The sequence below is a fragment of the Aotus nancymaae genome, unplaced genomic scaffold, assembly GCF_030222135.1.
Source record: "Aotus nancymaae isolate 86718 unplaced genomic scaffold, 86718_ANA_hifiasm-v0.15.2.pri h1tg000014l, whole genome shotgun sequence".
NCBI classification, from domain to species: Eukaryota; Metazoa; Chordata; class Mammalia; order Primates; family Aotidae; genus Aotus; species Aotus nancymaae.
In genome coordinates, this window is record NW_026988425.1 from 50,091,357 (window position 1) to 50,106,892 (window position 15,536).

At 35.9% G+C, this 15,536-nt stretch overlaps 1 protein-coding gene across 2 annotated transcripts in view; it reads right to left on the reverse strand.

Annotated features, from left to right (window-relative positions):
* Positions 1–2,038: 2,038 nt before the first annotated feature.
* Positions 2,039–15,536, reverse strand: part of IL6ST (interleukin 6 cytokine family signal transducer) — a 57,952-nt gene continuing 44,454 nt past the window's right edge. For both annotated transcript variants that reach the window (XM_012457293.3, XM_064375987.1), the window contains 3 exons: positions 9,833–9,929; positions 5,969–6,050; positions 2,039–5,117 (listed from right to left, as the gene is read on the reverse strand). In XM_012457293.3, the coding sequence (XP_012312716.1) occupies positions 4,380–5,117; positions 5,969–6,050; positions 9,833–9,929 (917 nt within the window). In that variant the 3' untranslated portion in view covers positions 2,039–4,379. The remainder of the gene's footprint in view (positions 5,118–5,968; positions 6,051–9,832; positions 9,930–15,536) is intronic.

Below are 15,536 nucleotides of genomic sequence, written 5' to 3' on the forward strand. Positions count from 1 at the left end.
ATACATACTATACTCTAGACAAGCCTTCCAAATGAAGTTAGAGTAGGTGGGGTAACACAGCAAGTGAACACGAAAGGATTGCACTTGGAAGAAAATGGGATATACCTAATGCGAATCACTGCATTGTCCTACTAGCAAATTGCACATTTTTAGGGTATAAACAATACACACATACATTGAGACTAGAGAATTTTCAAATTATCTACCTTTAAAATATCCCTTTGTTTCTGACGCATCACATTATGGTATTAATGTACCAGCACTTGAAACCTGTAGTTATCGTTCAGACAAAGCTTGTGTTCAAGAGATAAAAAAAAATCTATCACTTTCGGCCTTAAATGCATCTCATCATGATCCATCAACTTTAATAAAATGGGTAATGAAGAAGTTAAACTAACCAGTTTGTATACTGACTGATAAAAAGCCCTTTAGGAGCAGGCCAGGCACGGTAGCTCACGCCTGTAATCCCAGCACTTTGGGAGGCCAAGGTGGGCAGATCACCTGAGGTCAGGAGTTCGAGACTAGCCTGACCAACATGGTGAAACCCCATCTCTACTAAAAATACAAAATTAGCCAGGCATGGTGGCACATGTCTGTAATCCCAGCTACTCGGGAGGCTGAGGCAGGATAATTGCTTGAACCCAGGAGGTGGAAGGTTGTGGTGAGCCGAGGTCGTGGCATTGCACGCCACACTGGGCAACAAGAGCGAAACTCCATCTCAAAAAAAAAAAAAAAAAAAGGAACAAATGAATAACAGAAGGGCTCACCCTGCGCTGCCACCTTTTAATTTTTAATGCAGTGTATATGAGACTATCATGCTGATGCACATACTAGTAGCATGTATGATGGAAAAAAAAAATTAATGCAAAAGAAAGATAATACACTTGGCTTTGTAAAGTTTTGTTTTGACTTTTATCTGTCTGAATTCTGTTTAAGTCTGAAAAGGAACTGCTGCCAAGGACTAGTCCAAAGAATTAGGCTGTAAGCCTGCTAGTTCAGACCTTCTTTAAAATCTATGACAATGCCCAAGTTTAGGCTAACCCTAAAGCGCTTGCCATTTTATTATTCCATATTCTTTTAATTTACAGTAAAGTACAAACATTTTTTTAGAAAGTAATCTTATCTGAGTAATATAATCTAACAATACCTATAATAGGATATCCCAGTAAATTTTTTTAAACAATTGAGCTTTTGTCTTATGTAGCTTATAACTTTGATATTTTACTCATTTCAACAAAATAAAACTCCACTGAAACAGAAGTGTATGGTTTAGGAATATGTTCTTAATAACAACTGAGCAAAATTAGAATGACGTGGACTACAATAGAATGAAGGACAATCTCTCCTGCTTGATTTACTTGATTAATATGTCAGTAAACAGAAATATTTTAGGGAATTCTATACGATTATTCTACTTCTACATTTACATGCCATGGTTTTAACTAGTTAAGTGGGTAGAAAAAAGACATTTTTAATTGTCTGATTTCCATTTTTCAAACTAGATGCTCTACTTTAAATATGAGCTTTAATAAATGTTTTATAAGTATACTTAACTAATCTTTAACTTCACATTAACAGCTAGGGTCATTAGATGACTTCATGTGGTAAAATCCCTTATCAAGGAATAAGGCTGAAATTAAATGAACAATCAGGTAGAGAAGAGATATTAACATAAAACATATTGCTTTTTTCCCCTGCTGTTACTCAATTCCCGAGTACTGATTAATCCATACTAAAAAAAGATGATAGTATTAAAATTTTAGGTTTTAATGGTACAAAGTGTGAAGTTTTAAGTAAGTTTTCTAGTAATTATTCAGTATTATCCCTTTGAGAGATGAGGGTGGGATACCACAGACACTAGTAACTGACATTATAATATCATCAATTATAATATCATCAATACATGTGACATTTGGGTCCTTTTTTTTAAACCCTAAAGGGAGCAACTGCAGAAGCAGTAAGTGAACTAGTTTTGTCCACAAAAGGTTTTCTGATGTGCTAGTAGTATTACTTTAAACAACACTTTAGACACTGAAGATTTAAAGGGATAAAGCCACTAACTTTATTAGACTAGTTTTTACATCAATAAACCAGATTTGCCTACCTAAAATACAATTGACATGCATCAACACATAGATTATTCTAAGACATGCTCGGGAAAGTAATTTTGAATGTGAAACAAGTTTTATGATTTATTTTCTCCTTAGGGCAGAAAATGTACATTACAATTAGTGCTAAAATATATATTCATTTCCAGAATGAATTTTTGCACAGTAATCATATATCCATTTAATATATATAAAGTGCTTTTGGGGATGGGGGCATTCACTCACTGTACCATGTTTTATACAGACTTCAACATGCAAATTTGTTTCTATCATGGCCTTCAATGATCCTCCGTTCTCATTTCCTTGGATCATGAGTTCACACTGTATAACTGACCCTGAAATGTACAAACTTCACACTACAATATTCTTCATGACACTGTGTTATGAGAAAAGTTGCAGCTGAACATTACAATCATGTGACTTATTTTAAGAAAATGGAAAAGGTATATATTTCCTGACACACATAGCAAGACAAATCCAGCCCAGCCTTTGATGATCAATTTAAACGGTGGCGATGCCATTATCTTTTTGTGTGAATTTGGGTCTCTCTATCCCTATACTTCTCTGTGCCTGATTTTCCTCATCTACTTTGAATTCGTCATTCTATTAATCTACTTTTGCCTGAAGTGGGAAACTGGATATATCAGAATAAAGCATCTACTTTATTTCATAAAGAAGATCATATATGTGAAAGAACTTTGAAACGATCAGGCATTATATAAATGTAAGAATATAAAAGATAAACAGGAAGTCTAATGTGAATAATATTCTGAGAGTAAAAAGTGTAATTATATTTCAATTATAAATGTATACCAAGTTTTCTTAGCTTTTTATTCTCCAATAACCTCTAGAAACTATTCTAAGCCTGCCTGGTTTTTGTAACTTAAATATGGCTGAAAAACCTGTTTCCTCTAAATTCACTTGATAGCAGTAGTCAATCACTAATAACGCTTGTTAATTTCCTCTTACTTTCTTAGCCCCTGTAGTTAGCCTTGGCCTTCATGTCACATATGGTGATTAGGGGACAGCTTAAGTACACTAGTGGCTTCAGCAGTAAACTCAAGGCCTGGGCCACTTCTCCCCTGAAGAAAAAAGGTTTAAAAAATGCCTAAATCACAATGCAGAATTAAGTTCCACCCTACCTCAGAACTGCAGATATTAAAATACCACCTCTTTATTAAGTCTCTCTACAATAAGGATATTTGCTAAGATCAAGATGTACATTTTTGGGGGTTCTGTTGTGGTAAACATTGCTCAAGTTCTTAGTTTGCTTCAAACATTTACTAAAAAAAAATTTAATCTTTGCCTACTTAAAAATTAATTAAAAAATACTCAAAACACAATTTAAGCTAAAGATATATGCTAAATAAAGTACTTCATCTACCCAATTCTCTGAAGACTTAAGAAAGGTCAATGATGTTTATATATAAACATTAACAATTTAAGCCTTTAAAAATGGCAATTTTTTAAATGCTTGAGATAGTTTGGGGGACCCTTAGCTCTTGTCATGGCACTCTGTTGAGTTTGTAAAATGGATATTTAAAGAAGTTGTCAATAATAAGCAAATTTTTGAAAACTAGTGAGATATTACTAATTATTGAATAAAAAATGTAATCTGCCAAGTTAAAGCTCTAGAATTCCTTTTCTCCAGTAATAACTGGCAGCATCACTACCAACCAATGAAAGGGACCTACAGAATATTGTGTACATTGATACACACGAGAGACTACTACTTTTTTTTTTTGTCAGATTATGAAAATAGGGCTCATATAGTTTTGGCCTACGGACCTCTTTTTAAGTTACTTTAGCTGAAGTAGATGATCTAGACCTTGCTCCTCTAATCTTTTATATTAACTGTCCCTAAGCCACTTTGATGACTATTCTAATCAAAATCAGTATAGCTGTGCTCACTAAGCATATTCCTGCTTCTTATTTAAATACCTTCTGTTTTCTATGTAGCAAAACAAAAAGTTTTACTTTATAAATTTCAGGTAAGCTTTCTATTTTTCTTCAGTGCAAACATCCTGAAACAGCACAAAATTATTTAGCTAGTCTGAGGATAAAGTCAGTTTATGTAGTGCTTAAAGTAGAATCCCAGATATTCTGGAATGGAAATAGCTCATGTAAAAGTTCAGTTCATTTTTGTCCTTAAGGGCAAATGATCATTTTCACAGAGTGAAGACTTTTTAAAATCTGAATTCACAGATGATAAAATAATTTTAGCTTTACTCTTACAGGTACTGCTGAAGTGTAACAGGAACCGCTACTCCTTCACTGAGGCATGTAGCCGCCTTGCCGTACAGTCTGTGGTAAGTAACTTTTAGGCATTCCTTCATCAATCGCAGCCTCCATCCCAACTGTTTCAAATCTTTCTACTTGTCCCTCAGTACCTGGACCAAAAGCATCTGCTGCAGAAACTTCCTGAAACATTCTCATTTGCCCAGATCCACAGGATTGTGAAATATGATCTGAAATCTGTTGTTTAAGTCTGACAAAATCTTCCTCATTGACTGATGAAACTTGCTTTGACCTTTCAAAATGTGAAATATCTGGACTGGATTCATGCTGACTGCAGTTCTGTTTGAAGTACTGTTGCCTGGGCAAAATGCCATCACCACCATCTACATGATCTACTAATTGAAGATCTTCTGGCCGCTCCTCTGAATCTAACAAGGGCTGGGTGGACTCGGATCTTGAGAATACTTGGACTGATGGAACTTGGTGTCTGTAGCCACTGTGTACCACAGTAGAATACTGGACAGTGCTCGAAGTGTTTTGTGAAGACTCATTTTCATCACTGCTAGAAATGCTTGGCCTAGAAGATGACATGCATGAAGACCCCCCAATACCACTGCTGTGTCCTTCGGTATTAATTTTTTCCTTTTTGAATAGGTCCAGTGATTTCAGATCTTCTGGAAAAGGCTTTTTGTCATTCGCTTCTATTTCCACAACACTTACATCAGTGAAATTGCCATCTGAATACATTTGATCTTTTGAATTAAAATTGTGCTAAGAAAGAGAGAAAATTTATTATTTATGGGATATGTTCATTTAGAAACTCTCATATGTATATGGCAAATATTTGTTAAACCACAGAGCTAATGCATCTCTGAAACTTCCCAGTAATTTTCAGTGGTACAGAAATGACCTGTATTATGTCACTAGGTCAATGTCAACCACCCAAAATGCAGATACTGTAAAATGAGTCTAAGTAGTCTAAATCAATATTGTTGGTGTTACATTTTGATAAGCTAATGGTCTACAAATAGTATTTAATTTAATTTCATGCCTAGACTAGGCAGCCTAGGATTAACTGGACAGAAAACTATAAAATGTTAAGAAAATCAAACCTGAAGGATGGAGATTTTGTGGAATATAAAAATACACAACACATTTTAATCTGTTAATATAAACTTAAAGGACTATCGGAGGATAACAAATACAAACAACTTCCCCTTTGGGGCATATTTAAAATCCAGAGTTTAGCGTAGGTTCCCAGAGGTCATTTCATCAGTGTTAAAATGATAGACCTTTGAACTTAGTTGTAATATTCAATCCAAAATGCTTGCTTTGAGATAGCATCACATAGCAGTTTTAGCACCTTAAGTTTACAGCTTGCAAGTTCAACTAAACATCTATGATGTTTACTAAACAGAATTTAAAACATCAGAACAAATATGCTATGATGGTGATAAATGTCTAAAATGTGTCGTACATATTTTGATTAAAATTTTCATTTATGTACTATTTTCATTTACTTTTTGATTCAGCTTGAATATCTTTTGGTACATTTGTAGATACTCAATATATATACTAACACGTCTGTATATTATAAACAACTCAAAAGCATTTTCTCTTACCCTTGGAGGAGTGTGAGGTGACCACTGGGCAATATGACTCTTTGAAGGATCTGGAACATTAGGCCAGATGTGTTTTTTAATTCTGAAGAGAAAAGAAAAATGACCTATGTAAAACCACATGTAATAAACAATGAATAGCCCCTATTTCTAAACATGTTCATCAAAGACTCTTACCAACCAAAACAATTACCTAAATGAACAAAAATACGTACTCTACCCCAAACAAAAATTTTTCTTGTAACCAACAGAAAAATGCTGTTGAAAATGCATATGGATTGTAATGTATTCATAATGAATAACAAGGCTAAATTTAATAATCAGTGTTCAGTTTTTTAAAAACCTCTCAGAATTCTGCAATTAAAACCACTTAGAATCTTTATCCAGGCCACATGTTGTGGTATTCCAATTAAAAGACTCTATATAACAAATTAATGTTCCCACTGATACCAAATTATTTTTAATAAAAAAAGCCTAACAATATTTAAAATTCATTTAACATATCCATATACTCAAAAACCTACTGAAATATGTTTTCCTTATAGTTAATACAGTTCCTAGCTCAAAGTCAGAGGTTCATAAGTGCAGAGAAAATGAGTAATCTCGAGAATAAGTTCAAATATAAAAATCAAATTTAAAAAAGTGACCACTGAGAATGATGCTTCTGGTAAAAGAGTAAGATCCTACCAGACTGACTCTCTTTAGGAAGTATCTATGACATTTGGACGTAATATAAAAAGCAGTAAAGCTGACAACCTAGACAAACCCATGAATGCATTCCTTGAAAGACACAAATTACCAAAATAGAAGAAAAAGAAAGCTGTGATATATTTAGAAATAAATTGAATTTTTAATTAAAAACTTTCCCACAAAACTCTGGGCAAAAGGAAACAGTACTTATACTATACAAACTCTTCCAGAAAATAGAGGAGGTAACATGTTCCCATTCATTTTATGAGGCCAGTATTATCCTGATTTTAAAACCAGACAGACATCGCACACAAAACATCACTCATGAACACAGATGAAAACATTATTAAACTGAATGCAGCAAAATCCAAGGAATGCAAGGATGGTATATGAAAATAAAATTCACTATACCCATGGAAGGAAAGAGAAAAACCATATGATCATCTCAATAGATTCAGAAAAAGCATTTAACCAAATTGTGACATGCATTCATGATAAAAATTGCTAGCAAAGCAAAACAGAAATAAAAACTTCCTCCTGGAAATAGTAAAGGGGAAAAAAAAACCCACAAAGCAAAAACTTCAACCTACAGCTAACATCACGTGTGATGGCGAAAGACTAAATATTTTCCCATCTAAAATTAGGAACAATGCAATGCCCTTATCCCTTCTGGTCAACATTGTACTGGAGGTCTTAGCCAGTGCATTAAGACAAAAAAAAAAAAAAAAACTAAAAGCATAAAGATTAGACCAACTATAATTACTCGCAAGAAGCATGATTGTGTATGTAGAAAATTCTAAGGAATCACAAAAGCTACTAATAAATGAATTTATCAAAGTCTTAGTATATTTTTAAAAATCTATTGCATTCCTATATAAGAATTAGAAAATATTTTTTACACCTTCCATTTATAATAACAAAAAAAATACCTTTTGTTATGAATTTAACAAAAGCTATATAAGGCCTGTCCACTGAAAACTATACAACACTGCAAAAGTAAACTAAAACTCAAATAAATAAACCCGGTTCACAGATTCAAAGACTCAATAGTGTTAAGACTGCAGTTCTCCCCTATATATTCAATAAAATCTGACCTACAGATTCAATAAAATCCCAATTAAAATTACAGATTAAAAAAAAAAATTGATAAGCTGAATTAAAACATGTATGAAAAGGCAAAGAACCTAGACAAAATAACTTTTTTTTAAATATACTGGAAGAATTCTACCTATTTTCAAAATTTACTATACAGCTATACTAATCAAGCAGTGTGGTACTGGCATAAGAACAGATATATATACATTGATGAAAAAGAATTGAGTGTGGAAATAGATATAGACTTATAAGGACAATTGCTTTTGGCAAAAGTACCAAAGCAATTCAATGGGGGGAAAGACAGTCTTTTCAAAATAAATGACAATGGAATTAGATATCTGTAGGAACAAAATCAACCTTGACCCTGACCTCACACCATGCACAAAAATAACTTGAAATGAATCATAGATATAAGAGCTGAAACTACTGAACTTCTGGAAGAAAACATGAGAAAATATTTTCACACTGGGTTTGGTAGAGACTTATTAAACGGGACACAAAACTCAGGAACCACAGGAAAACTGATAGACTTCATAAAAATAAAAAAAAAACAACTGCTTTTCTAAAGCCACAGTTAAGACAAAAAGGCAAAGCATAGACTGGGACAAAAGTTTGTAAAACATATTTGACAATGTTGTAACCAGAACATATAAAGCACTCTTATAGCTCTATTATAAACAAATTAACCCAATTTGAAAATGGGTGAAAGATTTCAATAGACATATCACAAAAGAAAATATGTAAGTCACACATGAAAAGATCCATTACTAGTCGTCAGAAAAATGACAATTAACATGAGATAGTACTACACACCCACTAGAATGAAAGAAGTCTGACAGTGCTAAGTGTTGGTAATAACAGAACATCGTTGGTGGCAATGCAAGATGGTCGGTGTAGCGTATACTTACCATATACTTATGAACATTACCATACAACCCAGCACCCTCACTCCTAGTTATTTGTTCAAGATAAAAAAAAAATGCTCACAGTTTTGTATGTGAATATTCACAGCAACATTATTCATAATAGCTAAAAATTAGAAATTACCTAAACTTCCGTAACAGAGACGTTTTGATATATCCATACTACAGAAGACTGTTCAGCAATAAAAAGGAAAAAAGTAGCCCAGGTGCCGTGACTCATGCCTGTAATTCCAGCGCTTTGGGAGGCCGAGGCAGGTGGAACACTTGAGGTCAGGAGTTTGAGACCAGCCTGGCCAACATGGTGAAACCCCATTTCTACTATAAAAACACAAAAATTAGCCAGGCGTGGTAGGAGGTACCTGTAATCCCAGCTACTCAAGAGGCTGAGACAGGAGAATCATCTGAACTCAGGAGGTAGAGGTTGTAGTAAGCCAAGATCATGCCACTGTACTCCAGCCTGAGGAACAAAGTGAGAATCCATCTCCAAAAAAAAAAGAAATACATGCAACAACATGGATGAATCTCAAAAACATGTTAAGTGAAAGACATACACAAAAGATTACATGCTATTTGATTGTATTTATATAAAATTCTTGGCTGGGTGTGGTGGCTCACGCCTGTAATCCCAGCACTTTGGGAGGCTGATGCGGGTGGATCACCTGAGGTCAGGAGTTTGAGACCAGCCTGGCCAACATGGTGACACCCGTGTCTCTACTAAAAATACAAAAAATTAGCTGGGTGTGGTGGCAGGTGCCTGTAATCCCAGCTACTCTGGAGGCTGAGGTAGGAGTTTGAACCAGGGAGGCAGAGGTGGTTGTGAGCTGAGATTGTACCATTGCGCTCCATCCTGGGCAACAAGAGTGAAACTCTGTCTCAAAAAAAAAAAAATCTAGAAAAGGCAAAACTACAGTTACAGAAAAGCAGACCAGTGACTGCCTGGGGTTGAGCTGAGGAGAGGACAGATTACAAAAGAGAACAAGGAAGCTTTACGAGGGTGATAAAAATGTTCTATATTGTGACTGTAGCAGTAGTTATACATCTGTACGCAATTACAAAAATTCATCAAACGGTACACTTAAAATGGATAAATTTTATTTCATGTAAACTACAGCTCAATAAAGCTGGAGGGAAATGCAAAACTATAAATAAGGGTACTTACAGGTCTCGCTTATTAAAGCAGAACAACACTCCCAGAAGTGTTGTCAATAGGAATGCTAAGCAAACAGGCACGACTATGGCTTCAATTTCTCCTTGAGCTAAAAAAAATAAAAATAAAAAAAGAGGTATGATAAGAAATAATTGTTGACACATGCACTCAGGAGATATAATACAATTTCTCAGCCAGACTTACTGTTGAAAAGATAAAATACAATCTTTTTTTTTTTAAAGTCTCTTCAGACTTGATGTTTTTTTACCCTCCTCTCTCCTTGGTAAATCAATCACATCCCAACCATTTATGTCTTAGGCAGTAACCTGGCCGCACAGCATAAAATATATGTTGGTTGAGGGATAAAAATGATCAGTAAATTGGGTATTAGAGCTTTCAAACATAACCATTTGTAACATTTATGATCTGCATTCAGCAGAATCTTAGTAAAAGTTTATCTCTGAGTTCTAATACTGTGTAACAGAGAAATTATGTCAGAACAAATTAATACTGGGTAAAATGGAAAAGCTGTAAAAATATAATTGAACTATAAATTTAACCTTCTAAAAGAAACAAAAATGCAACTCTCAGAATTTTAAAGAGTTATTTACCATTTTCCAAAAAGATGATGTATCTGATACAGGGCTAAGAAATTTAGGAGATGCTCAATGGGCACAAGGAGCGGCACAAGTAGGAGTAAACTAACAAGTAACCAAGCCTAAGATTCCTAAATACCACACAAATCCTCATCTTCATTTAAAAGAGGACTTGTTCATCAAATGAATATCTAATTGGGATAATATTGGAGATTTTTTAAATCTCCAATATTAATTTTTAAAACAAACTTTCCTGATGGTTATTTCTGGTTAATTTTGCATTTTAATTAGTCTTTTACAGGAAAAATGTATGAAAGTAATGTTGCAGCCATATACTACTCAATTTTATCCTTCCACCACACACATCCCTTTGTATCTACCATCCTATGAAACTCAGTAGAAATCAAGAATTCAGATAAATGCTTGAGAATAAACTAGGGGTTGGCAAATATTCTTAAATACTAAGCATATGTACCTGTGTATGTGTGTATATACATGTATTTATGTGTGTACATATATTGATATGTGTATGTATGTGTGTATGTATATAAAATGACAAATCTAATTTAGGCAGAAACTTTTCTTTATTAACAGCTACTTTTATGTTTTCAAGCCTGGGCCTTTTTGCTCATGCTGCTCTCTAAGGTGCCACCTTCTTCCTATTTGTCCACATTTTAACTCAAGGCTAAAGTATTATCCCCATAAAACCTCCTCTGAAGGTAAAATTACCCACTACTGATATATTTAAATGCCTCTTCTATTTACTGTCTACATACTCCACTGGTTCTTTTTTTGATTTACTTATGTAAAATTTCTTCAACAAAGCTGTAAGGTCCTTGTTGGCAAGACTCATGCCATGTCAAGAAGCCATAATGGATTCATGAGACCATAGAGAACTGAAAAAAAGGTTATGAAGTAATACTAATAATTTTTTTGAAAAAAAATATACAGAAAAAAGACTAAAAGGATATATACACAAATATATTTGAGGAAAGGATTAGGATTCATTTTTCTTCCTTTCTACATTTTACTGTGCAGTCCAAACACTTTTATATTTAAAAAATTTTAGGCTGAGCATGGTGGCTCATGCCTGTAATCCAGCACTCTGGGGAGCTAAGGCAGGAGGACTGAGGCCAGGAGTTCAAAACCAGCCTAGGCAACATAGTGAGATTCCCATCTCTACCAAAAAAAAATTTTAAACTAGCTAGGCATGGTGGGCCTACCAGTAATCCTAGCTACTTGGGAACCTGATGCAGTACCGCTCAAGCCCAGGAATTTGAGGTTACAGTGAGCTATGACTGCACCACTGCACTTCAGCATGGGAGACAGAACAAGACTGTCTCAAAATCAAAAAACTTATGTGGGTTTTATGTGTGCATGTATGGATACACATAGAGCTCTGTAGCTGGTCTCCACAGAAATATATAAAATATACGTTTTTAAAATTTATTTTGAGATGGAGTCTTGCTCTGTCACCCAGGCTGGAGTGCAGTGGCACAATCTCGGCTCACTGCAACCTCCGTCTCCCATGTTCAAGTAATTCTCCTGCCTTGGCCTCCTGAGTAGCTGGGATTACAGGTGCCCACCACCATGCCTGGCTAATTTTTGTATTTTTAGTAGAGATAGGGTTTCACCATGTTGGCCAGGGTGGTCTCGAACTCCTGACCTCATGATCCGCCTGCCTCAGCCTCTCAAAGTGCTGGGATTACAGGCATGGGCCATCACACCCAGCCCTTTATTTTTTAATTTTTCTCAAGATCATGGTATAAAGTTTTATTTCAAATAATGTTAAATATATGTTAACATGCCACCACATGGGACAAACGTTGTCACAGTAACTACATTCGTTACTGGCCCTAACAACAAAGTTCAGGATCTTTTATAATTTACCACTCATTCATTTTCTCATTCAGCAACCAACAAGGCACATGGAACTTACTACTTATCATTCACTAGGGGTTGGCACTTGGGGGTGGGGGTTACAATTATGGTAAAATAAGGCAATTTTCTATAATGATTCAAAATGCAGTGGGAACAAGAAAGAATGATAACAGCCAGATAACGAGGTGAAGACCTCACTGAGGGCAATGCACTGAGAAAAGTTAAGTTAGCACAAGGAGCTTGCAGTTGAAGAACATGATGATGAAAGAGTACACACAATCAATAGGACTCGACACTCAGCTTACATAAGCGGAAAAACATGAAAACATTTACTATAATCACATCTAAATTTCTGGCTTTGGCTAAGAGTTGGATGGTTGTGGAACAGAACGAGGGAGGGGAAATGTATTTGGGAAGGAAAGAGGATGATGAAAGCCATGGACAGAGTTTGAATAGGCAAGTAAGAAAATAGGGTCAAGAACAGAGCTCTGGGGAATACAAACCATTTAAAAGTAGAGCAAAAAAAGGAGAACAGGCAAACACCAGAGAATGAGGAAACTGCGCTAGTAGAAAAATAAAAGTATGGTTAGAAAACCCAAGGGAGGAGGGAGTTTGACAGATGGAAGGCCAACAGAGTCAAAAGCTGAAAAGAATAGAAAAGGCTGGAGGCAAAAAAAAAAGTAAAAAATAAATAAAAAATTGATTTGCAGTGGCTTTGAATAAAAAGAAAGAAAGAAAGAAAGAAAAGGCTGGAGGCAGTGGCTTACATCTGTAATCCCAGCACTTAGGGAGACCAAGGCGGGAGGATCACTTGAACCTAGGAGTTCGAGACCAGCCATTTCTATAAAAAAATTAGCTGGGTGTGCTGGCACTGGTCCCAGCTACTTGAGAGACTGGAGGTAGGAGGATCACTTGAGCCCAGGAGGTCAAGGCTGCAGTGTGCCATGTTCGTGCTACTGAACTCCACTTGTAGCCTGGGCAACAGAATAAGACCCTGCCTCCAAAAAAAAAAAAATGAAAAGTAGGAAAAAGATAAAAACTAAAATGCATGCAGTAGATATGATGACCAAGAGGTCTTCTGAGTGATACCACAGAAGTTTCAGTGCAGGGGTGGGGTTGGAACCCTGATTTCAGTATGTTAAACACTAATTGGGAAGTATGAAGTGAATTTTAGATTAGTCCTTCAAGTAATCTGAGGATAGAGACCACCATACTCAAACCAGTGAAAAAAAATGAACCCACTTGGAAAGATACACAAATTCGCTTGGGATTTTGAGTATAGCTGAATTTAGTCAGAAGCAGTTAATAAAACACCAAAAAGGTGAGGAATAACACTTTTTAAGTTCTGGGGTACATGTGCAGATCATGCAGGATTGTTACATAGGTATACACATGCCATGGTGGTTTGCTGCATCCATGCCCTGTCATCTACATTAGGTATTTCTCCTAATGTTATCCCTCTCCAATCCCCCCACCCCCTGCTATCCCTTCCCTGGCCCCTCTACCCCACAACAGGCCCTGGTATGTGATGTTCCCCTCCCTGTGTCCATGTGTTCTGTTACACACCCACTTATGAGTGAGAACATGCAGTGTTTGGTTTTCTGTTCGTGTTTGCTGAAAATGTTTCCAGTTTCATCCATCTCCCTGCAAAGGACATGAACTCATCCTTTTTTCATGGCTGCATAGTATTCCATGGTGTATATGTGCCACTTTTTAAATTATTATACTTTAAGTTCTGAGGTACATGTGCAGATCTTGCAGGATTGTTACATAGGTATACACACACCATGGTGGTTTGCTGCCTCCTGCCCCTCTTCACCCACATTAGGTATTTCTCCTAATGTTATCCCTCCCCAAACTCCCCACCCCATGCTATCACTCCCCTAGCCACCCACCCCCACAACAGACCCCAATGTGTGATGTTCAACTCCCTGTGTCCATGTGTTCTCATTGTTCAAGACCCACTTATGAGAACATGCAGTGTTTGGTTTTCTGTTTGCTGAGAATGATGGTTTCCAGATTCATCCATGTTCCTGCAAAGGACATGAAACTCATCCTATTTTATGGCTGCATAGTATTCCATAGTGTATATGTGCCATATTTTCTTTATCCAGTGTATCCTTGATGGGCATTTGGGTTAGTTCCAAGTCTTTGCTATTGTAAACACTGCCAAAATGAACATATGTGTGCATGTGTCTTTATAATAGAACGATTTATAATCCTTTGAGTATATACCCAGTAATGGGATTGCTGGGTCAAATGGTATTTCTATTTCTAGATCCTTGAGGAATCGCCACACTGTCTTCCATAATGGTTGCACTAATTTACACTCCAACCAACAGTGTAAAAGTGTTCCTATTTCTCCACATCCTCTCCAGCATGTTGTCTCTGGATTTTTTAATGATCCCCATTCTAACTGGCGTGAGATGGTATGTCAATGTGGTTTTGATTTGCATTTCTTTAATGACCAGTGATGATGAGCATTTTTTCTGTTTGTTGGCCACATAAATGTCTTCATTTGAAAAGTGTCTGTTCATGTCCTTTGCCTACTTTTTGATGGAGTTGTTTTCTTGTAGATTTGTTTTAGTTCTTTGTAGAGTCTGGATATTAGCCCTTTGTCAGGTGGGTAGCTTACAAAAATTTTTTCCCATTTTGTTGGTTGCCAGTTTCCTCTAATGATTATTTCTTTTGCAGTGCAGAAGCTCTTAAGTTTAATTAGATCCCATTTATCTATTTTGGCTTTTGTTGCCATTGCTTTTGGTATTTTAGTCATTGAGTCCTTGCCTATGCCTATGTCCTGAATGGTTTTGCCTATGTTTCCTTCTAGGGTTTTTATGGTGTTAGGTCTTATGTTTAAATCTTTAATCCATCTGGAGTTAATTTTTGTATAAGGTGTAAGGAAGCAGTCCAATTTCAGCTTTCTGCACATGGTTAGCCAGTTTTCCCAACTTTCCCCATTGCTTGTTTTTGTCAGGTTTCTCAAAGATCAGATGGTTGTAGATGTGTGTGGCAATACTTTCAAGACCTCTGTTCTGTTCCATTGGTCTATATCTCTGTTTTGGTACTAGTACCATGCTGTTTTGATTACTGTAGCCTTATAGTATAAAGTCAGGTAGCATGATGCCTCCAGCTTTGTTCTTTTTGCTTAGGGTTGTCTTGGCTAGGCGGGCTCTTTTTTGGTCCCATATGAAGTTTAAGGTGGTTTTTCTTTCAGTTCTATGAAGAAGGTCAATAGCATT